Source organism: Eublepharis macularius, chromosome 9, assembly GCF_028583425.1.
Source record: "Eublepharis macularius isolate TG4126 chromosome 9, MPM_Emac_v1.0, whole genome shotgun sequence".
NCBI classification, from domain to species: Eukaryota; Metazoa; Chordata; class Lepidosauria; order Squamata; family Eublepharidae; genus Eublepharis; species Eublepharis macularius.
The window spans coordinates 42,081,749-42,105,991 of NC_072798.1; the positions used below are offsets into that span (position 1 = coordinate 42,081,749).

The following is a 24,243-nucleotide window of genomic DNA, read 5'->3' on the forward strand; positions in this document are numbered from 1 at the left end:
GAGGAGTCAGCCGGGAGTCAGCTAGGTTGAGCAGGCCTGTGAATGGGTTGAGAGGGAGCGAGGGTGAGGTATACTCCCCTCCTGCCATGGAGCAAAGCACTGCAATATCCCTGGTAGCTGCCTGGAGTCGAAGTCAGGTGCACTGGCATACAGCACCCGCGATAGAACCTGACACACTGATATACCCCATATGTTGATGTATTCCCTTTATTTTGCTGCTAGTTCACAGCTTGACCTCTTCCAGAGTAAGGCCCTCGGAGAAGAATACACTATCTTGGTAGTGTGTACCAATATTCCTTTCTCTATTAGTGGAGAATGACATGCTGCCTTAGGAATTCCAGCAGCAATTCCAGAATTTCTAGTCACAGTACCAGAATACAGGAGGATTTTTGCTGACAGAAGAAATGACTGAACCAAAATGGCACAAAGTAGAACTGCTTCAAGTTCTGTTGAAGGCTGCCTCTGCTGAGTCAAATTTACGTATTTTATGATTTCTAATGAATGAGGAAGAAGAGGCCTATGAGACGGGCCTAAAAATTCCATTGACCGGAGCACATTAGGGTAGCAGGTTATCACTGCTCCCATGGATATCTGAGGCGATGCAACGTGAAATGAGTTCCTGTATCTAGCCATTCTTTAATCCACTGCGTTAGAAAGGATTTGGACACTTTTTTGCCCTTATAGGGCTCTTGTGGGAAATTAACACGTAGTCTACCTCCCTGAATGACTTAGTCCTCTTTCCTAGAGGACCCTTCTAATATCCAGACAGTGCCATTCCCTTTCCTTGGAATGTTTGGGCAAACAAACTCTTGGGTCTTGTGAAACAGAAGAATTAATACTGGGGATGAATGCTGAGTCTCTTTTTCATACTACCCTGCCTGCAAAAAATGTGCAGAATTCTTCCCTGGCCAAGAGGGCTCCTAACTCTGATATATTACAGGCTGAAGTGCCACCACAACCAAATGTTTTCAGAGTCAACTGTTTTGGAGATAGAGTTGGGATGAGTTATTAGAATCTGAGAGGACCAGTCTGAAGGCCCATGTATGCATGAAAAGTTTTGAAGAGAAAACGTTTCCTCATTGACATGAATAAGGAACATTGTTTCTTGGTTTCAAAGATGATGCTATATGTGGCCTGTTTGTAAAGTTGTTGAGCCAAGTCCCAGTTTGAGTCCATTCTGGAGGAAGCTAAGCAATTCTTTATCCACAGCTTTTATTGTGTTTCCTAAAAATTATTTTCAGTCATCTGTGGAAGGGTTTCCATGTTGATTCACATATTTGATTTGTAGAGACACTGTGCGATGCTAGCAGAGTCTTGACAATCTCAGGTGAGTATCCTAGTTTCCTCAGGAGTTGCGTTTCAAGCTTTAGGCTGCAAGGTAGACCAAAGCTGGGTTCAGATGGTTGTGGGACTCTGTTTTAGATAGCTGGATCTCAGAGAAACCATTAGTTGAATAATTGACAGCTCCAGGAGATCTGAAAACTACGTACTTCTTGGCCAGTGGAGGGCTATGAGAATCACATCTCCTGTTTCTTCCCATCAATTTCTTGCCTTACTGAGTATGAAAAATATCATGCAGTAGGTGTAGAGTAGGTCCTTTGACCATTTGGTGCTGAGAGTGTCAAACCCAGATGCAATATGACAGAAATCAGATAAATCTGGAGACACTGGCATTTTCTGATGTTGCAACAGGACCAGAATGGACATGTACTTGTTGAATATCTCTGAGTGCTGTTCAGGCATCATTGAACAGTGTTTAGTACTGATGGTCCTGTGAGTCTGTGCATTCCAACAGCTTCAAGACTTCTCTGAAGAACAGTACTGACCATTTCACAGGCAGTATCATGCCCGATTTTGGAGAAGATCTGAGCAAGTTGATTTCATCTTGTTCTGCCTGTCTTGAATCTGAAAGACTGTTCTAGCTTCCATGTCCACAACTACCCTGAAGTGATTAAGCTTGATGGATGGTGAGAATGAGCTCTTGAGAAGTCTATGGGGTCTCAGGCATTCTCGAGTCATGTGGTCATCCAATCATAATCCAGAGATGTGTAGTTTCATGTAGATGTGTTGGTTTGCAGCGGAAGAACAAGATTTGAGTCCAATACCACCTTAAAGACTGGCAAGATTTCCAGGGTATAAGTTTTTGAAAGTCAAAGTTCCCTTCACAGAACTGTGTAGTCTATTGGTGGACTGTCAAAATATGAACAAATGTGCATTCTCTTTGACACTGCAGCCACCATCTTGGTGAATTCCCTTGGGGTGAGAAGAGACCAGAAGGGAGGTCTCTGAATTAAAAATCATGACTGCTTTAGGGGAACCTGAGAATTTCTGACGGTTTGAGAGGAGGAGGAGGATGTACAGCTATGCTTCCTGCAGAACAATGGACATAAGACAGTTCTTCTGTTCTACAGCCTCCCTGATAGTGGAGACCCTCAATCACCTCTGCATCATGTCACTGATGACACATTTTAAATCACTGATGGCTTACTAGTCTCTTTTTCTTTGGAGCTATGAAAATAGAATATACTTTGCACAGCCTCTCTAATAGGGGGATTGTCTCTATCACCTTGACTTGTAGAACATGATGTATTGTCTACTGCTATGTGGCACCTATGGGTACTGTGGCACCTGCCAATGCCTTTCCTAGCATCCACCATACATTTTTAGAAAATAGGCAGGAACACGTGGGGCTTTTACCCAGCAGGGCTTCTGACTGGCAATTGGAGATCTGATTGTGCAGATTTTTAAGAAGTTTCTTTGGCAGCAGCTGCCACCATAGTTCTTCACTGTGTGACTGAAGGTAACCTGAATGAATGCAAAGAAATATTTGTACAATATGTCATTTTAAAAGGCAACCTGTTAAACAGAGTTTCTCCCTCAAATATTGAAGAGTTACTATTAGAATTACACATGACCTCACTCCTTAACATTTTGCGGTTGGCTCCTCCTGTGGCAACCACTTTGTGACCCACCACCTGACACACCATCATGTGTCAGAACTCCAAAACATCCCACAGGCTTAGAATGGTTGGGGACTCTAGTCTATGGAGTCCTGTGCTACTTGTCTCTTTGGTTTGATCTGAGAGAGAGCAGAAATCTCAATAGGGGAGTTCCAGAGGACAGCTCAGAAATATGATCTCCCAGATACACCAATCTAAGGTGGAATGCATCCACTTGGGGCTGAAGTGACACCATCTTCCCCTATTGGCAGGGGGCAGAGTCATCATGCATTTTATTGGATTTGGTATCCCTGGGACCTCGACTGACAGAGGTCTGTTAGGGCTGGCTTAACTCTCACTGTTTGGTGTGTAGTCATTGCTTGAAGCTGGCTGGACATCTGAAGTCCCTTTGTCTAGCTGAGTCTTAAAGGAATGCATCAAATCCACCTTTGAATGAGTCTCTAAAAATAGGGTTACCTTCCAAAGGTACAGTCTACGGAGCCAGAAGTTCAGTCTGAATCTGAATTTCCTTGTCTGGAAGTAAAGCTGTCAATGAGACAAGAGCCAAGTGAATGGTTTTGAGTTCCAGCATATTAATATGTAAAGCTTGCTCCCTGATGGACCATACATCTCGTACATTCATAGACTCACAGTTAGCACCCCAACCTTGAGACGAAGCATCAGTTGTTACAGTGACTTGATACTTCATGCCAAAGAAAATATCTCTAAAAAGGGTTTTTATCATTGTTCCACTATTGTAGGGAATTTAGTATCGGCCTCGGAATTGAGAATTTGAAGTTAGGGGAGGCAAGAAAACCTTAAACTTCCTTACGAACCAATTTTGAAAGGCATGCATGTGAAGCCGTGCAAATGGTACTACAGCCATGGTGGCTACCATGAGGCCTAAGTCTCTGTATTCTCCAAAGTGTTTGAAAGCAGTTTTTAGAGAACAAAGACACCAGATGCTTGATAGTGCGTCCCCTATCAAGGGGTAAGGTGGCCTGTTCACATGTAGCATTTAAAATTACTCCGATGCATGCAACTGTCTGGGAAGGTTCAAGTTTAGACTTGTTAAAGTTAATCACCAGCCCAAGACGTAAACAAATGTTCACCACTAGAGAGACATCGTGAAGCAGTTTATGTTTAGACGGGACTGCAATCATCCAATCATCTAGATATAGGAATATGTAACAACCTGGTGATTTAAGATGGGCTATAACAGGTGCTATACACTTTGTAAACACCCTAGGTGTGGTAGACAGACCAACACAGTGTTACCTATTCTGGTAAAGAAAACAGAGGTATTTTCTGTGTTCACTTCTGATAGACATGAAAGTATGTGTCCTTGAGGTCAAAGACAGCAAACCAATCATTAGTGGACAAAAAGAGAAGCACAGAAGACAGGGTGACCATTTTGAATTTCTAAACTTTGAGAAAGAGGTTTAAATTTCTATGATCTAAAATGGAGTGGAGACCCCCTTCTTAGGCACCAGGAAGAACCTAAAGAAGCCAGCTATGGTTTCAGTGCCCTGTAGCTTTTGGATGGCACCCTTGGCAAGGAAGGATTGAATTTCTCCTAGTTCTGTTAAGACATTATTTGCAGCAGCAGGTGACAAAATACAGTCAGCCAATTCTGTGAACGCTAATTCATAGCCATTTTTCACTATGGCTAAGATCTAAGAGTCAGATATTATTGACTCCCATTCAGAGTGATAAACTGTCAACCTCTCTTAACAGAATTGAAAGTAAGAGCTGGTTGGGTCCAGTCAGAACTGCTTGGGGGGCGGGGGGACGATGCATGTCTTTGCACTGTGTAGCAGACTGCGTAGACTTATGTCTGTATTGTTCCCGTCTCTTGGATTGCTGCTGAGGATAGAAGAGGCGTTAAGATGTTGTCTGAGGCTGTTGACACTGACAGTGAGGCCTTCCACAGTTCTAGTATGAATAGTTATGTCAAGAACAGTACCTTGGTTTCTAGGTATGCTGCTCTGAGGGCTTAATACCCAAAGACTTGGCAGTCTGTCAATTCTTTTTTCTGGAACTTCATCCGTGCCAGATGAGAAGAGTGATGTCCTTTCAAAATGCAACTCTTCCACCTTGACCTTGGTTTCTGAAGGCAAAGCAGTGAACAAGAGCCAGGAGTGGTATTAAACTGAGTACTGTCATCTAACCCATGCTTTCTACCTTCTTGCTCAGGAGGCATGGAGTGAGAGTCTGGGCGACAGCACTGCTGCACCTCTTCAGTCACCAAAGAAGGAGGTGGATGTTTTACCAGGGCTTGCCAAGTGTCCTGTTTAATCTTGTACATCAACTCTATTTTCTTAGATGTTGCAGGCTGCTCTGCTGGCCTCTCCCAAACATTATCATCTCATCCAGACCCTAGAAGATGGAGAAGGCCACAGTGGAAGGGGAGTCAGAGTTAATTAAGTAACTTGTCCTTTGTTTTTGGACCCGATGAAGACATATTGCACCATTGCACCTTAATGTATTTGGTTAATTTGTTTATTGCATGTTGATTTTAGAATTGTTTTCTTGTTTTTATTGATTTTAACTGTTGTTCACCACCCAGAGCCCCTGAGGATGGGCGGTTTATAAATTGAGATGAGGATGGAGATGGAGGTGGTGGTGGAGGAGGAGGAGGAGGAGGAAGAACTACTCTAGAGCCTTTGCCATTTCGGACATTTGTTCTGAAAAGATCCTAAGACCGTTGTATGGGGACAGAGAAGTTTGTCCCACATTATCATCAGGTGCTGGATCTGATGTTGTTTCAGATCCGACCTTGGAAACTGTCACAATAGGCTCGTCAGACTCGTCCCACAGTTGTAGTTGTACAGGATAAGGTGGTGGGGACCATCCCCTACCCAAGGAAGTAGATAGTCTTGGAACTGAAGAGTCGTATCCAGCTGATCCCCCAAGCCACTGACAATGGTAAGGTGGGGGGACTGCAGCAAGCATGATGGTGCTGGATGGCACAAGAAGAGTAAATCGGTTCTGATGCGGTAGGACGACCAGATCCGTGGCAGCTACGCACTGACAGAGCCAGTGAAAAAGCTCAGTGAGATTCCCTTCAGAATCAAGTTGCTCCTGGATCCTGTCAGTGTTGTTCAGATTCTGCACTGGATCTTTGACTCTAATCTTCTTCTGGTAGCAAAGGGTGTGGTACAGACAACAAACATTCCAGGGAGTTGAGGTGTGGAGGAGTCCAGGGTGCTATAAGGATCTCATCTTCCACTTCTTGCTCAGTCCAAAGGGATCAACTCTGATGGGACTTGGATCTGGAACACGACACGTGCTTTGTCTTCTTAGGCCTCTTCAGTGGAGGCTCGGAGGAGTGTCTCTGATCCGACACAGACCAAGGAGAGTGAAACTTATTCAATCCTGCTGGATCTGATCTCGGCGCTGACCAAGATGAAGCTATGAATCCAGCTCTTAGGTGATCCTGAGCAGCAGCTGGTTTATCTGTCTGAGGAGTCAACCCAGATGAATGCTCTTTTGTGGCAGGGGTCTTTGCTGCCAGAGAATCAGAGATCGAAAACACTCTTTCCCAGAATGTAGCCTTCAAACAGAGCACCCTATTGTTCCTGGCCTTGGGGGTAAACTGCTGACATGTTTTACAGGTCGACACGTTATGGCCTTCCCGCAAACACAGTAAGCAGAGCTCATGCTCATCTGCGTTAGTCATTTTTGTGCCACACTTGGAGCACTTTTTAAATAAAGTCTGCTGAGACATTCTGAGATGAGATCAGAAGATAAAAGACCTAGAGTCAACAAGCTGGGTCAGAACACACAAGATCAAGTCAGCCAAATCAGATACCATAATCAAAATCAGTCCAAGTCAGTCCAAAACTAGCAAAAGTCAGATCTATATTTCCTCTCATCTGTTCAATGAACTAGTAAGTGATGTTATTCTCTTTGTAGTGGCTAAAGGAGAACTAACTGAGGGAAGGGGTTGCTCCTCCTGTTTAGTTACATATCCGTTTATGTGGTAAAACGGTTCCCTATGTGAGAGTGAGAGAAGTGGCCCTTAATGGAGCTCTAAAGAAGTGTTGAAAACTTTCTCCGTTGGCAGGCCTGAGCATGCACAATCCCAATGTGGGACTGCACAGAAGAACGATGATTAACTACAAGTTAAGATCTAAGCTGCCTCCCAGGGTTAAAGAGTAGTACTCCTAGGACTGTTCCAGATGATATTCTTTAATTTTCAAAAGCACTTCACTCATTCTAAAACAAAAGTAATTCATGTAGGGGTTTTTTGCCAAAACTCCACAAACTTTCCAAGTTTTCCAAAAAGTTAAGGAAGGAAGGAACCCAGATTTTTGTAAAGTGAATTTCCCAGTTGTTATCTGAACTTTGAAATCACTAGTTCTGTAATAGTTTTTTTAAAAACAAATGTAAATTAGTCTTTATTGGAAAACCAACAACTTGTAGAATTACTCATCATCCTCTCAGAAAGTACTCAAGGCAAGGGCAGCATTTCACAGATCCCTGAAATAACAGACCACAGACTTAACAGAAAGACAAAAAGATAGTATGGCAGAATTGTACTGCATGATGCAAACTGTCCATTTTAGGTTGTGATATGATAGATGAAATATACTCAAATTACTTTATGCCTACTGTATCTTCTCTCTGCCCTCACAATATGATCCATTTCCTCCTATTAAAAAGAACTTCATCCTTTAAAGGATTGTCCAACATAAACAGGTTCCTATGCTCTTTCTGAGTCCCTGTTATGATCAGTTTTGCGTGTGAAATTAAATCTCTCGTACTGAAAGTACCTGAATGGTGTGATACCAGAAATGATACTACAATTGATATCAGAAATGAAAAATATAAATGGTGCTTCCCATTCAGTAAGCAACAACTTGGAATTCATCTGTTTGGATTCTGGCATGTCCATGCTTTGAGATAGGTAGTGCTTCTGCTATCTGGTGCAAGGATACCTAAAACCCGTTATTGGACTGTTAACCATCATACAAGTCATAAACTACTCTTTCGCTTTCAGCATACAACAGTCTTTGCATACTCTGTGCTTTTTGAATACACTTGATTTTCTCTGCTGCTTAACTGTACTCCTGAATTTTACAGTATGCAAAAGTTCTGTACTAACCCATGTAAACCTTGCTTTATTGAATACTATTCTACTTCAACTGACATAGATGAAAGAAAAGGAGCACATCGTTTTAAGTAAAGAAACGAACTTAACTATGTGGAATTAAATATGTGAAAAGCCACCCTAGGTACAATTCCAGTACGGTTAACCAACATTCCTGATCTCATGTATTGGCTCAACTACATTAGTTCCCGGATTAAGTGTGCCAATACCTACCACATTAGCAAGAAAACTAACTGATAACGCAGGGGTGAACTGGCTTCAGTATTGGTCTTTTTTGTAGCTGAGTCAACATGGTTTAACATGAAAAACAAAACAAAAATAATGCTTTACATTAAAAGCAAAATGTCTTCAACAGAAGAGGGGAAAAACTCTACCTTTTCTAGTTTCTGATTAACATCCCCTCTAGTTGTAATTTTTACTTCAAATTCTGCTTCATATTCTTCTCCCATGTATCGACGACGTTTAGAAAGGACACTGTCCATATCCTCCGATTTGGAACGCTTCCTTCTTGATGTCTCACCTACAAGCACATGGCATAATCTTTAAAATGTCACAAATAGGAAGCCTTGGGTAACAAAAGGATATTCTTCTTGTTTTTAGGCATGTTAGCTATTCAATGGATATAAAAAAAATATTAGGGAGAACATCTAATTTTTTTCATTTAAATATTCACTTATATGAAAAATTAGATAAGATCATCCCCCCCTTGCATGCAGGACAAACTTTTAATGTTTTATGTGCTTTTTAAAGTGTATTTTTGTTTTTGTTTTAATTGTTTTTATGATATGTTTTTATAAAGTTTTAAGTATTCACCACTTTGGTGGACCTCACTGGGCAGAAAGGCAGCATACAAATTTTTGTAAGTGATTGAAAAAACAGGAGTTAAAATAAAATGCATTAGGTTCTAAGACAGTTCTTGGCATCTTCAGAAAAGCAGCACACCTTCAGTCATCTTATTCTTTGATAGATAAAAAGTTTTGCATGTTTGTTTCCTCTCCCCTCTCTAAACGTTCAGACACATAAACAAGCAAGCATTTAAGCTGAACTACAAACAGAGTTTCCAAAGGGTAACTTGTGAGTTACTGATAGGTTGCCAACTGCTGCAAAGTAGCTCATGTACCCTAGAAGATCCAGGAACACATCACAGAACAATTTGCTCTAGGCTTTTTAAAAATAAAACTTTTACTTTATAAGTTTTTTCTCTGGTAGCTTTGTTTCTAGTGCTCTTCCTAGTCCATGTTCTATTTCTAGAACAAAACAAAACTTGGTAACATACTGGGATAATGGTGGCAGGCTCAGGACTTTTTTTTGATTGCTCAGTTAAAGAAATGACTGATGACCCTTGAACCATAGGGTGCTAGAATGGAACACTGAACTTACCATTCTTTTGCTTGAGGCAAGGAGGAGAGCCTCGCACAAATGAGTACTTTTCCTCATCATCTCTTGAAAAGGAAACATCCTACTCTCCCTGTCTCCAACACAGGGAGTGTACCCACCCCTTCTGCAGTTCAGAGACTTTTACAGCAATGTAAAAAAATGGTGTGTCTGAGAGCATACCTAGGGCATGTGGAACCAAAGAAATTAGGTTAACTGTAAGCTCCTTCTTCCCTCTTACTGCACTCTCACAAGCACCAACTGAATGAGTGCTTTTAAAATTGAATTCCCCTGATGTAATTCTTATTGTGAGTCTGGCCATGCACCCATGACCCAGCATGTACCAGGCATATCATGTAACTTAGATCTGAGAGTTAATGTGGCTTGGAGAACTACAATAAATTAATAAAAGGGGGGGGGGCTACGCCACCTATAAAGTGAAACAACAAAAGTGATGAAACGGAGGACACTCAATGATGCAACATACCAAAAAGAATAACCTGGGGTGGGGGGGGCGGCGGCGGGAATGACTGATTTGTCTGATATTTCGGTCTTCTTCTCTTTTTCTTCTTAAGACCCAGTGTTATCTCTTTTGCTCGCTTCTCGCTGTGTCCTTTCTAAAAAATTTGCTTGTATGTCTGAAACAAATTAACAGCCAGAACCATGTGCTACAGGACACTTCTGAACACTGCATCAACCATGGCAAAGGAGTCCACCTTATAGTGCCTGATGAATGTGCACCTTGACACCCATGTTGCTGCCCTGCAAATGTTGGCAACAGGAAAGTTGGTTTGGAAGGCTGCTGATGTAGAAGTATTTCTGGTTGAACGGCTAAGATGCTGTCCAGTGAATGAAGGCCTTGGGAAGTATAGGCTACTGTGATATACTCCTGTAGCCATCTGCTGAGTATAGTCCTTGACATCTTTTCCCAGTCCACAGGATAGCACAAACAATGTGTAGATGCCCAAAGAATGTGCCTGACTGGCAAGTGGGTTTGGTCTCCCAGATATAAAGGTATATAGTGCCCTCTGGAAATCCGTGGAATGCCTGTTCCATTCCCTGGGATGTAAAGGCTTCAAGAAGGAGGGCAAATAGATTTCTTAAGAAAGTGAGTTCTTCAGCATGAAGGCGGGGTCCAACCACAACATCACCATGTGTTAATGGAAAGTATACAAGGCCCATTGACAGAGCACCCAGATCTGATACTCTCTATGCCAATGTGACTGGCACCAAGAAAATCACCTTCAGCAACAGGAACTTCACTGAGATCTCTCCAAGTAGCTCAAAGGCAGGCTGCCAGCACTTCCATAACATGCAACAACCAGAATGAAAGTGATGAGCCGCCAGCATGCAATTAGTGCAGTGGCCTTTAAAGAACACTTAACACGGGTTTCTAGACAATGAGAACCCCGACTGCCACAAAAACAGTGGTCAGAGCTGCCACCTATCTCCAGAATGTATTTGGCCTGAAGACCTGAGCCAGACCATCCTGAAGGAAGAGAGCAGGTTCTGCAGGAGACTCTCTGTCCACAGGTGAAAATGTTTCTTTCAGCCCCAACAGACATAGGCCTTCCTGGTTGTGGAAGCTCTATGGGAGATGAGCATGGTCAGGGCAACTTGCTCTGAGAATCCCTTGACCTGCAGCTCTCATTTAATTCAGTCTCCAAATGGTTAAATGAAGCCATCCTGAGTCATGGAAAACAATGGGCTCCTGATTCACAGCATGCTAGCTACAGTGACTGGGCTGACACCACCACAAGGGCTGGAAACTATGGTCTCTGTGGCTAGTACAGGACCGTGCAGATGAGTTCTGCCTCCTCCGGTTGGAGTTTGTTGAGCACTTTCAAAAGGAGCAGAACTGGGGGGAAAGCATACAGAAAACCCTCTTGCCATGAGGTGATCACGGCTACTGCCATTTCTACCTATGAGCATTAGAACTGTGAGCAGAATTGCACCATCTTTGCATTGCCTGGCACTGTAAGAAGTCCATGTAAGGACAGATGAAGTGCAGAGACATCTTCCAAAACAGTTCTGGAAAGAGGAACCACTAGGTTCAACTGACTCCAGTTGAGTCAGTCCACCTAGATATTGAGACAGCCATTGATGCATTTTGCTCACTGGATGACAGATGCCACAATATTCAGGACTTCAAAGAGGCTGTCACTACTTGCAGACTCCAGGAAGTCGTGATCCCTGCCTGTTATCAGCCTTCTCAATAGATGTTCACACGCCAAACCACATGAGGAAAGTGGAACAAGAAAAGTAGATCACCTGCTGATGGCACATGTGGCTTTCATCTAGGACCAGATTCCCTGGCTGTGGTCCATAGCGCCATGAGCTTTGCAGCTCTAAGGACTAGTTAAGTGTCAGTGAATACTTGCAGATTCACAGTTGGCTGGAAGTGATGCCATACCTGGAGATGCTTTTTGATCATCCGAGCTGGGTTCTGCCTCAGACATTGTGGAAGGACCACTATGAGGTGCTTCCTGACAACTATGAGCTTCCTGTGTGGAAGGAGCAATCACTGCAGGATGAGTGCCCAAGGGGCAATGTTGATGGCTGCAATCATGTATCCTTGAAACTGGGCCTGGAACATTAAATCCATCATCTTGGTCACTCACACAAGACCTGCCATCACCACCACTTTCTAGCCCAATCAGGTGGAAGACAAAAACTTGCACCAGATGATGTCAATTACTTCTCCCAAACCCTGGGGAATCTGTGATGGGACTAGATGGTTCTTTGATCAAAAAGGAAACCATACTCGAGAAGCGCTGGATGGTGGCTTGTACATCCTGAGCCCTCTTGATATATGTCAGGGTCTTGATGAGTAGGTTATCAAGACAGGGTGGCCCACAGTCCAGGGAGACCATGAGATTTTATAAAGGCTCTGAGAGCCAATCTCTAAAAACAGTTCCAAACTGGAATTGCCTCTGCCTGCACGTGAAACAAAGGAATCACCTGGGGAGGGGCTGCTGGGAATATGAAGGTAAGCATCAGTGAGACCAATCAAAGTCAAGAAGTTCCTTGGCTGTAGTGTCTTGGCTACTGTCTGCAGTGTTTCTATGTTGAAATTTCTGTACTACACAAACTGGATGAGAAATCTGAGGTCTAGAATGACTCTCCAGTTCCAGAACATCTTTGGCAAGTGAAAAAAGGACTACACACCAAACAGCCTTTGCAGAGATTGCATATGCTCTATCACACCAATGTTCAGGAGGTGGCCACCGTATCCAAGGTGTGCTGCCTCTTGACTGGCCATTGACAGACCACAGAAACTTGTCAGGAGGAACAGCAGGGAACTTTATAAAATAATCCCACTAGACAGGGTCAGTCTCCTGAATTTACCTTGAAACCTGGACAGGGCCCTGAAAGAGCAAAAAGGCTGCTGCTGGCACTTGTAATCTCATTTCCTAGAGAGGGGCTTCTTCTCCCTTGTCTCAATGAGAATACTGACTAGACTGTCCCCAAAGAGCTTGCCACCCATGAAGGACCAATATACCAGATGAGACTGTGAAAGTGAGTCAACAAGTCATGTCTAGAGCCACAGATTCTGGAAGACCATGTTGCTTGATGCCATGGTCCTTGAAGAGAACTACTTCACAGTGTTAAGATTGCATCTGAAATAGACACCAAGACTCTGTCCAGCCTGCCAAAACAGTCAGGAAGTCTGATCTTCAACTCAGGGTAGTCTCTGAGAAGCTTCTTGACCCACATCACTGAGACCCTGGCCATGAGAGATGTGGCTGCTGATGCCCTGATACAATAGGCTATAGCCTTGTATGTGCTGCTCTACACTTGGGGCTGAAGGCACACTTAAGGGATCCCTGCTCTTCCTTGGGCTGAATTACCTTTGAGTCCAAGCTTGCAATGGGGGCATCAATATCAGTGACCCATATGTAACCACTGGCTGGCAGAGAAGGAAAACTCAGTTCTGTGGAGAAGAAAGATGGAAGGGAAGTATAGACCTCAAGTTTCTGGGCTAAAGCACTTTTGGGGCCTATTCCTCCCCCTGCTGTGGGTCCATGGGAAAATCAGGGTTGTACTTACCTGTAACTGTTGTTCATCTAATGTTTTCTGAGCAGGCACACATTGGGGGATTGCGCAGGCACAGGCCAGCCACGGAGAAATATTTTCAAGCTCTTGAAAGGTAGGGGGCACTCCACCCATTCAACGTGCATGTGTGGGAGTCTTCCCACTGAAATGCAGCGTTGTTGGGTGGAGCGACCCGTGTCCCTCAGTTCCCCTAAGAATCTGAAATTCTCATAGCAGAGTAGGAGGGAGGGAATGTGTGCCTGCACAGAAGACACCAGACAAACAACTGTTACAGGTAAGTGCAACTCTGTTTTTGTCATCGGTCTTTTGTGAAGTCCCATACTAGGAGTATAGCAAGCTACTCACCAATGGAGGAGGGTGTGAGATGTCCCATTAAATAATGAATGAAAGACAGCTGTCCCTACTGCAGCATCTGCTCTCACATGAGTGTCTACAGAGCAGTGTCTGGTGAAGATGTCTGCCAAGGACCAAGTTGCAGCTTGACAGATGTCCTTTAGCAAAGCTCCCTGGAGAAAGGCAGCAAATGAAAACTGTACTCTAGTAGAATGAGCTTTGACCATTACTGGGCATGATATCTTGGTTTGAGTGTAGCACATTCTAATGGCTATCACTATCTACCTAGAAAGAGATTGGTTAGCCGTGGAAAAGCCCTTATGTGGGCCTGCATAACAGACAAAAAGATTATTGGATTTTCTGAAAGGCTTAGTTCTGTGTAAATAATATAGTAAGGCTCTCTTCACATCTAATTTTAAAGGGAACGTTCTGATTCTGAGGTTGGGTTAAGAAATAGCACAAGTAGGATAACCCTTTGCTGTAGGTGGAAGCTAGACACTACCTTGGGGTGGAATTCCAAACTTGGGTACAGAATTACTTTTTCAGGGAAAAACTGCATGAAGGGGGGATCTGTGCGGATCACAGCTAACTCCCCAACTCTTCTAAACAGAAGTGATAGCTATCAGGAAGTCTGATTTCCAGGAAAGTAAGGAGAGGGCACAGTGAGCCAGTGGCTCAAATGGGAGTAGCATGAGTTGCGCTAGTACTAATGAAAGGCTCTATTGTGGTACTGGGGACATCCTAGGGAGAAGTAATTACTCCCTTGAGAAATTGCTTAGATGTGTAGTGTGAGAACACCATCTCATGAAATGCAGTCATCTCATCTCATCTCCGTCATCTCATGAAATGCAGAAATGGCTGCCAGGTGGATCTTAACTGAAGAGGCGGTTAGCCCTTGTCTCAATACTGATAACAAATACTCAAAAATGAAGGTCAGTGGACATGAAAAGGGGAAATATGTAATATATAATAATAATAATAATATTCAATTTATATACCTCCCTTCAGGACAACTTAATGCCCTCTCAAGAGTTGTTTACAAAGTATGTTACTATTATCCCCAAAACAATAATCACTCTGTGAGGTGGGTGGGGCTGAGAAAGCTCCTAGAAACTGTGACTGACCCATGGTCACCCAGCTGGCTTCAAGCAGAGGACTGGGGAATCAAACCCAGTTCACCAGATTAGAGTCCCGCGCTCTTAACCACTACACCAAAGTGGCTTTCTCGAATGTTCATTATTGAGGAAGCAAAGCAGTTTCATTTATGCCCTTAGGAGGACCTTGTGGAAGCTTTGTGAGCATTCTGTATAATTTGGGCTACCTCCTTTGAGAAGGAGGAGATCTGGGGAATAGGAGCCATACCATAAGTCTCAGTGTGGATACACTGAGATGAAGGATCTGGCCTCTGTGGATGAGGTCCAGAACCTGGGGTAAGTGTATGAATTGGGACATTTCCCACAACGTCGGAAACCAGTCTTGGCATGGTTACAAAGGCACGATGAGGATGCAGTATGTTTGGAGGTGGTAGATTCTGCACAGTACCTTGGGTATTAGTGGTGTTAGAGGAAAGGCATAGAACAGGCCTTTGTCCCAGGGGATTTGGAAAGCATCCCTCAACGAGCTGGGGTCTATGCCTGCCAGGGAGCAAAAAGTTCCAGCTTTGGTGTTGGAGGAAGGTCCACTTCCAGTAATCCCATCTTCTGGAATATGAGACTTATGTAGTTGTCATTGATCGGCCACTCGTGGTGTGGTTTGAATACCCTATTTAGAGAGTCTGCTTTGTCATTTGTTGTGCCTGCTATGTGTATCACCTGTGGAAAGATGTTGTTCCGCATGGCCCATTGCCATTGTTCTGAAGCCTCGGCTCACGTCACTGAAGTCGTTCTCCCTTGCTCGTTTGGGTAGTAAAGTACAGTCATGTTGTTAGTGTGTACTTGAAATCTTTTGCTGCATAAGAGACCTGCAAAGGAAGCAAGGGAGTAACAGATTACCCTTAATTCTAGAGTGTTCATGTGCATACCAGTTTCTGAGTTTGAACATGTACCCTGCGTGGAGAAGTTACCGCAATGAGTTTCCAAATCTAGAAGGGAGACGTCAGTGTTGATAGAAATGTTTGGGAGCTGGATACCAAAGGGCATACCCGTACAGAAGTTTTCCTTGTGTCCACCAAGTAAGTGATCTGATTATAGATCTCAGGATGGAAAGCCTAATCTGTTGAGTGTCTGTAACTGGGCTGAAGCATCTGATGAACCAATTCTCTAAAGGTCTCATACAGAGATGGGCGAAAAGAACAACACTGGTTGTAGCTGCCATCAGTCCTAACAGCCTCTGAATGGACAAGGCTAACTGGAAACAGACTGGAAACAGATAGCAAGGGAACAGAGTGACACTGAACTACTGAAAGGTAGGAAGACTCCCCCAAATGTAGCATCAAATCTAGCCCCTATGTATTGGATAGGTGGGGTGGGTGATAGGGAGGATTTCTTCCAATTAATGACGAGGCCTGCAGAAGACATCATTCAAATGGTGATGTCGACATGCTCTAGGAGCAGGGTTCTAGAGTAGGCAACAAGGTGCCAATCATTTAGGTAGGGATAGATGGAACACCCTTTGGACCTGAAAAAGGCTACCATGGAGGCCATGCACTTGGTAAACATACGTGGTACAGAGGATAACCCAAAGGGGAGGGCAGCAGACTGGACGATTTCCCGTTGGTACAAGCACCTGAGGTATTTTCTGTGGTCAGGGTGTATTGCAATGTGAAAGTATGCATCCTTGAAACCTATTACAGAAAACCAGTCACCTGGCTCTAAATACTGTATGACACTGGATAGGGTTAATATTCAACTTTAATGAACTTATTTAAAGCACAGAGATCCAAGATAGGATGGACACCACCATCCTTCTTGTCCACAAGGAAATATCTTGAGAAAAAACCCAGAGGCAACTCATCCTGAGTGACTCTCTGTATAGCTCCTTTGGACAGTAGCGCAAAGACTGAGGAGTAGAGTTCCTGAATGGAACAGGCTGAAACATTCCCTGGTGAAGATAAAAGGGGCAAATCTGCAAAACGTTGACGGTACCCCTTCCTACTACTTTTAAGTACCCAAAGTAATTGGCAATAATGTCCCAAGTTGACTGAAGAGGAGCCAATCTCTCTATTAAGGAATAGGAACGTGCCAACTGTGAAGTGGTCAGTCAGAAGAGTAACTTCTGCAATTGGAAGGACTTTGAAGACTGAGGTTGAGGCTGTTTGGGTTTCACTTTGGTAGGCCATTTCCCTCCAGGTCGATGGGAGGAGTAGCAGCTTCTTTGAGGTTGGTATGGCTGGTACGTATACCTTGTGGAGCGTTGGTGGTACAGTTGACAGCTCTTGTATCGATACTTGGATGTTTGCTGTTGTTGCTGTTGAGGAAGAGCCATGACTCCCAGGGAACGGGCAGTCGTATGGTTCTTTTTCATTTGAGGAAGTGAGTCAACAGTCTTTTCAGAAAAGATTGCAAAATTCTTCAATCTTATTGGGTTTATCTTGTAGTAAGGCAGTAAGATGTAGGCTACAATGGTGATGTAAAACAACAGAAGAAGCCATTGACCTGGTAGAGCAGTCAGCTGTGTGTTTACCCGCCAACATCTGTTGTTTGGCCAGTCTTGTGACTTCACCTTGTTGTACTCTCACAAGTGCCTTTTTGTCCTCAAGTAGATCCTGAACATAGCTGGAGAGACATTCCCATAACAATAGGGCATAGGAACCCATTACAGCCCGAGAGTTAGCTATGCAGAAGTGCTACAGAGGAATCTATCTTCCTTCCCAGGGCATCGAGCTTGCACCCCTCTCTGTACACAGGGGAGGAGTGGGATCCATAACAGTATTTTGATTGAATCTCAGCCACATGAGATGAAGGGTGGGGAGGGCTGAAGAGGAAATTGCATTCCAGTAGCTTTAATTTATAATAATTGTAAATTTTGCGAGAAGTGGCAGGTATGGATGCTAGTACCCACATGCCATGTGCAAAGATCCTCAACAGCAGAAAAGGCCACAGATGGTGGTGAGTCCACGTAAAGAGTTTGGAGGATCTTACTTTTTGGTTTGGGTGTCGCTGCAGAGACATTCAACGGTAAGGCTCTCGCCATCCTCAACACCTGTTTGGAGAAGAGGCAGAAGTCATCATTGGGAGATGATGAAGCTAATTCTCCAACCACTTCCTCAGGTTGCCAGATCACATGTGACATCTGAGTGGGAGACTACTTCTTCCCCTTCCTCAGAATTCGAGGAAGTTGGAGATCTGGAGATCAGGTTCAAAGTCTGAGAGATGGAACTGATGTCTCAGCTGGAATTGACTAAGTCTGAACCAAGGTATTCAGTACGGAAGTGAGCAGAGGTGCAGCCTGCAGCCAGGACAGGAACTCTTACCAATTTGGCATCTGAGGTGGATAAAGACAGCCTGGTAGCCAAGACATAGGTGAAGGAGGTGCATATGATGAAGTCGATGATAGGATCCACGTGTGTGGTAAAGGTTGGGTAGGTTGCTGTTGAATCTCCTTGGGTCAGTAGTTGGGCGGGTGCACTTGTCATCAGAGTGGAGACTGTCGAAACCAGAAATGTTGGAACTGATGTTGATGCAACCGATTAGTTTGGATCCATGATAAACGCGGAAGGGAATTCTTCTGTTGGGCTCACCTCCTCTTCCTCATGATGTAGGGTTGGAGTAGGTGGAGGTGAAGGAGTAGAGGGAGCAGTCATGATCTCATCCTTAACAATCAGCTAGAGTGTTGAAGACAGGGATGATGATGCTGACGATACGATGAAGTCAAAGCTGGTCATTTAGGGTGTTTGGTTTTTGATTTAATCTTTTTTTGCAGGCTGTTCTGATGCAGCGTGGTCGGATCTGTCTGGCAACTGGCACTTAGTGGTTTCCACCTTGCATTTTGGTTGTCGGACAGGTGTAGTTGCAGATGGTAGATCTGCAGATTCTGCAGATGGTATGTTTGGAAGCAGTGAATAGCTCTGGATCAGATCCAGTGCATGATCCATTGGAACCGAGGAAGGTTGTTCCGATCTGGAGTTGGGTCCATGCTCGGCAAATGACTTTGCTGCCGGCCTGTCTGAACCCAACAACACCATCTTCCCCACTGCTGCCTTCAGACAGGAGGCCCGATCACTCCTGGCCTTTGAGGTGAAATACTGGCAGTGTTGACAGGCACAGACTTCACACGATTCCCCCAGACAAAGAAGGCAGAGCTCATGCTCAACAGTACTTGGTATTCTGGTGACACATTTTGTGCGCTTTATAAACTACTTTCTGAGACATGGTTGTCTCTATGCGGTCTTACTTCCTGAACAGTGATCAGGAGTTGAAACAAGTCCAGAGGGTTCAAAGAAGAGCTATTGAGAAGAGCCTTTCTCAGCAGTGGTGAAAAAGGGACTGAGAGACATAGGGTCACTCCACCCAAAAACGCTGCATTTCGGTGGGAAGACTCACATGTATGTGCGTTTAAAGGGTCGAGTGCCTCCTACTGTTCAAGAGCTTGAAAATCTTTCTCCGTGGTTGCCCTGTGCCTGCGCAGTTCCCCAATGTGGGACAGCACAAAAGACTGATGATGAACTCAACTTTAGGGGGCAACAGCTGGATAATATTTATATAGAAGGAGAAGCTCCTCCTGTGAGAACAAGCAATGAAACTGTCCCACCCTACTGAGAATTCCAAACAAGACCGATAACTAGAGGCTGCACTTTGCTTCCCTGTTGACATGGGCCTTTGAAAATCACTGTGGTCCATGAGGTACCCTGGGCTGTTACAGGTATGCCTGCATTAACTGTGGTAATGTATAAGGAATAGATTCAAAGAACTAGCAGTTTCTTCTGTCTTATATGCAAACATAGTATGACAATAATATAGGGAAAGCTTTCTGCTACTGTATTTTGTGGACAGTTTTTCAATTTCTAAAAGTGCACTGTTAAATAAAATTAATTAGTAACATGATGAATAAATACACTATCACTCAAGCTGAGCAGCTACTGAGTCCTTTCATGAAAGTGTCTGATTAGAAGATGCTGCCACTGCACCAGTATTTCATAGCCTAACCTACCCACAAAGTTGTTATGAAGATAGGGAAACTATTTATACCTCCTGGAATTTCTTTGGAGAAACAAACTACTAACAAAAAATTCTTTTTTCTGATCCCCTTTGGCTACTGGAAAAACACTGTGATAGTTATATAGTCATAAAACAAACATGCATACCTGTTTTGTTTAAGTAAAATAAAGATAACAGATCAGATTGCAAGACATTTTAAGGCTTTTATTAAATTTTCCAAAATACCTTAATCATTATGTCATGGAGATGATGGAAATTAACAAGGTACCTTGTAACTTGTACAAAATCTGAAACAAATTGATTTTATAGAAACATTTAGATATCACTGAAACATATTTTGATATCTGCCATACATACTTCTTTCTGGAGGCCTCTCTTCCTCCTTGTCTTGTTCTTTTTCTTCTGCTTCACCCAGTTCTTTTTCTTTCTCTTTCTCTTCTGTGAGAAAGATCAAATTATTTTCTTATTGAGCAAAATCTCCTCATTTGTTCTGAAAGGTCTTGACAGTTATTTTTTTTACCATATGAAATTCAAAAGCATTATAAAATTCTCTCTCTACATCATGCTCCTCAGACATACTACCTGAATATTTATTCCTGTTACTTAGTTTGGTAACTGATTACATCAATATAATCAATTCCACTATAGCAATATGTTAAAAAATGATATCCTGAAGTCCTCAGACAATTCCAAGCTCTCAACTGGGCTTACAAAACATAGGGTACGAAGTACTGAGAGTGAATCTCCACTCACAGAACTTCCCCCATAGCCCCCACACACCTCAAAGTACTTGCCTGGAAGTTCAGAGGACTCCCAAGAACACAGCTGGGTAGAATGTAGAGTTGGCAGTGGGAGAAGGGAATCTGAAAACCACTCCTCTTCCATCCAAACCAAGATTTTGTTCACAATTAAAACAAATATACATTAAGATATCAAGTATCTACAAACTGGGGGGAAATTACAAGCCTAGCGTTCTTGAGTAAAGCTTAGTATCAGGTAGACAGGGAAATATACCCCATAACTGGAGTGCCACAACTGAAAAGCCCTGCTTTCTTATTATTGCTTTCTTCTTATTGTCTCATCTGCAGTCTCTAATCAGCTACCCTACTGACCAACAAAATCTCACTGTTATCTGGACTGAGCTTTAGTTTATAGGCACTCACTCAGCTCTGGTACCTTTTCAGTACACTCACTGATTCACCTGACACAAGATGAAAAGTAGAAGTAAAGGCTGAGTCTCATCCATCTGTTCATGACACTTGTACAAATTCCACAATAACCTCACACAATACAAACATCACTAAGGGTTTTTTGCACAGCATTATTGCCTCAGTTCCGGACTCAAACGGCTTTGGGTTTATTCCCAGTTTCAGCATTATTCTGGTACCATTCGTTTTGACCTCTCATCCCGCCCCCCCCCCCCCAGCCGATACTTTTGGGACCAGCTTTACCCTGATCTTTTCCTAGCAATCAAATTTGAGTTATGTTTGTTTGTGTGAGAAATGTATCCTGAGCTTTTATTTGTTCCTCCCACTTCCTATCTACTTTCCACAACTGGACTGTGACTGTGGGACAACCCCACTCTGTGCTCTCTTCTTTCTCCTGCCTTAGTGATTGGAAAAATTATCTTTTGTATCAAAAAACTTTCAAGCATTTCAAAAATAAACACTGGCCAATGGTCACCCTTTGAGTTGGCAGAAATACACTCAGATGTAGAAATCCAGGCAAATCATTCTGGGAGATTCAACATTCATGGTGAGGATACTGTTAAGGAATTTTTAGGCCTCATTTAATAAACTCTTATTCTGAGCATACGTTCAAGCTACCAGCGCACTGAAATCTGTAAACAATAAAGCCTTGCTCTAAGTGTCACATTCTTTCGTCTGAGATATCCTGCTTTGTTACATATGTCTCCAGTGAATAAGATAGGTCACTGAGCAATATGTAAACATGTTGTTGTTGGGGGTTATTCTAATTAGACAATTAAGATTTAACCGTGATTACATTCCTTTCCCATGAAAAGTCAGACTTATGGCTCCAGCTTCTCAAATGTTTGTATAAATCATTTGACACTCAAGCTTATCAGATGTCATCTTCTCTTGGAAAATGTGTCATTTTAACGGTTTCATTCTAACCTTTGATATTTTATTCTGTAAACAAATAGCAATTATTCTGCAAACAATCAGTTCTGAAGGGTATATAAGGCCCTCCGATGCTACTGGTATTTACACGTCTCCCCCTAATAGAGGGAATGTCATGGGGATATTGAAATAAATAATAAACCCATTTTTCTTCTGTAATCACTGAGTTTGGTGTCTTAAAATTTATATGGGTTAATGGTAGTAGGGGAATTACAAAGTGGAAGAAGAGCACTACTGCAAAAATCTCCCCTAACAGATACCACACTGGGACCGGCCCAAAAGTTTATAATTTCTTTGACTGCTCTGGGCCTCCCTCAAATCATGACAGACAACTCATAAAAGAGGTAAAGCATTGGACATAATCGTTTGCATTGAGCTTTTGAGGGAAGGCCTGGTCTCAAAGGATGGACGTATTTACGCAAGGCAAGGAAGAATATGGCTCGAACATCCTGCAAAAGCCAAACACACACCCCAGTTAAAACAGGGTTGCACTTGCCTATAACTGTTGTTCACTGAGAGATCTTCTGTGCAGGCACATACTGGGACTGTGCATGCACAGTCCAGTCATGGAAGACTTCAAGAGTGTTCTAGAAGACTAGGAGCACTCCTCCTCCTCTTGGCACCTTCCCGTCAAAACTATCATATGATCAGAAGGAAGCACTATTCGTTGTTCTCACCATGTTGCCTCTGGAGACTAAGATTCCAGAGAGTTCACAGTGTGGTAGGAGGAAGGGATGTGTGCCTGCGCAGAATATCACTCAATGAACAACAGTTACAGGAAGTAGCAATCCTGTTTTCATCTTTGCGGCTTCTATGCAGTCCCACACTGGGAGAGTAGCAAGCTCACTTACTGAAGGAGGCAGATGTGAAGCTCTCAAAGCAAGAGACCATAGAGAACTGCCCAACAGATGCTTAGTGTCCCATATTACCATTAACTCAGAGGTGCTTATAAAGTAAGGCGCTCTTTATAAGTGTCCCTGCTGAAGTACATGTAAGAATGTGGAAAGGGAAAAAAGCTCCGATGGGGACAGCCATGCTAGATAAAGGGTACTGAAAAATCATGCGCTCTGGACAGAGTATGATAGCCTCTATCAACTCACAAAGGAAGGGTTATGTGAGGATACTGCCAGGTTCATTTTAAAAGCCTAATACAAATGATAGTGTTGTAAGATAGGAGGACTGAAAATCATCCCCTGGTTAGGAATCCTGGCCAGGGCATTAATCACAACAACATTGTGAAACCTTACGAATAGTGGGTCATAGGTTAAAACCCACAACATATTCGACAGATGAAAGTGCTGCACACTAATAAAAAAAAAGCACTAGGAAGTTGCAAAAAGAGATTATATATGGAGGGGTTATATGTCAATTTGGAATCCCTTTGGAAATCCAGTAAGAAACAGAGAAGCTTAAGAGTGCTTGGGTCCCAATCAATGGCCAAAACAAGCAACAGCACAAGAAACAGGGCACAAGTCCTGCTATAGCCTAAGTAGAGATGCACCAGCATTTTTAAACCCAAAACAGACAGAACAAGAAAAGAAAGTATAAAACAGACTGTTTGGGGAAAACATGGAAACAAAATCTTCTAGATATAAGAATTTAAGTATCTGTGAAGAGCATAAGAACTAAAGTCTGTGCAAGTACTTATTTTACCTCAGAGATTTCTATGTTGATTTCAGAGCTTTCTATGTTGAATTACCTCAGAAGTTTTCAGCCCCGATTTCACCTGACCTTTCCCCTAAAATAAAGTAGTTACTTTTCAATTTTAAAAATGCCTCTGGTGCCACTTCTGCTGTTGAAGGACAAAGAAGAGACAGAGAGGAGGAACGTCATACCTGTTGATTAGCAACTTAAAGGGAATTTGCTGCAAGGGAATTTCGCTTCCCACCTAGGGCTAACAGTTTACAGCTTTCACACTCTACAGTGACTGAATTAGAGGTGAAGTGCTATTTAATCTGCTGGCCATCAACAACAGGGATTACCAGAATCATGTATGAATTTGCTAAAGGACTGCAGTAAGGGCTCTGAGAGCAGTTCATTTAATAAAAGATCCAGAGGAGTTAGCCGTGTTAGTCTGTAGTAGCATAATCAAAAAGAGTCCAGTAGCACCTTTAAGACTAACCAATTTTATTGTAGCATAAGCTTTCGAGAATCACGTTCTCTTCGTCAGATGCATGGAGGGCAGAAGG

General features: G+C 43.1%; 1 protein-coding gene across 5 annotated transcripts in view; it reads right to left on the minus strand.

Annotated features, from left to right (window-relative positions):
• ATF7IP (activating transcription factor 7 interacting protein) overlaps positions 1–24,243 on the minus strand; it is a 187,320-nt gene that overhangs the window by 102,342 nt on the left and 60,735 nt on the right. For 4 of the 5 annotated variants that reach the window (XM_054988342.1, XM_054988341.1, XM_054988343.1 and 1 more), the window contains 2 exons: positions 20,271–20,351; positions 8,430–8,575 (listed from right to left, as the gene is read on the minus strand). In XM_054988342.1, coding sequence (XP_054844317.1) covers positions 8,430–8,575; positions 20,271–20,351 — 227 coding nt within the window. The remainder of the gene's footprint in view (positions 1–8,429; positions 8,576–20,270; positions 20,352–24,243) is intronic. The other variant, XM_054988344.1, reaches the window with a different exon arrangement.